The following is a 439-nucleotide window of genomic DNA, read 5'->3' on the forward strand; positions in this document are numbered from 1 at the left end:
TAATTATAAGAGTTTTAAAAAATAAAATGAACATACTTGTTGTTGTTTCATATGATAGAGAAATTGCATTTGCATAGTTGAGATAAGTTTACTTTTTTCATTCTTCCAACATACTTTCCATAATGCTATCCCACCAAATAATGTTATACCAAGCAGTATTGTGAGTAACACACATATGATTAATTCAACTCGATTCCATTGCATTTCATTGAAACGATAAGCCAAATTAGCATTCACTAAAAGTTTCCGTTCAAGTTGAGAATTTCACTTTCAAATTAGTTCTATTCCTCTAATTTTAGTTATTTAGCATATTATATTCAATTCAATATAATTGGCAATAGTTTGGAAATGATTTACGAACTTAGCTATCAAATCATTTCGTTTGATTCATTCATATCCACTATGATATGTTGATCAATGAATGACTTCAATTTGATAT

At 27.3% G+C, this 439-nt stretch overlaps 1 protein-coding gene across 1 annotated transcript; it reads right to left on the reverse strand.

Annotated features, from left to right (window-relative positions):
• Positions 1 to 36: 36 nt before the first annotated feature.
• On the reverse strand, positions 37 to 204 carry LOAG_16241 (hypothetical protein; the record flags this gene model as incomplete). The annotated part of the gene is made up of 1 exon (XM_003151730.2): positions 37 to 204. A coding segment is annotated over one exon (168 nt), but the record flags the coding sequence as incomplete, so codon positions are not given.
• Between the last annotated feature and the right edge of the window lie 235 nt (positions 205 to 439).

This window comes from Loa loa (genome assembly GCF_000183805.2).
Source record: "Loa loa unplaced genomic scaffold supercont3.5034, whole genome shotgun sequence".
Taxonomy (NCBI): domain Eukaryota; kingdom Metazoa; phylum Nematoda; class Chromadorea; order Rhabditida; family Onchocercidae; genus Loa; species Loa loa.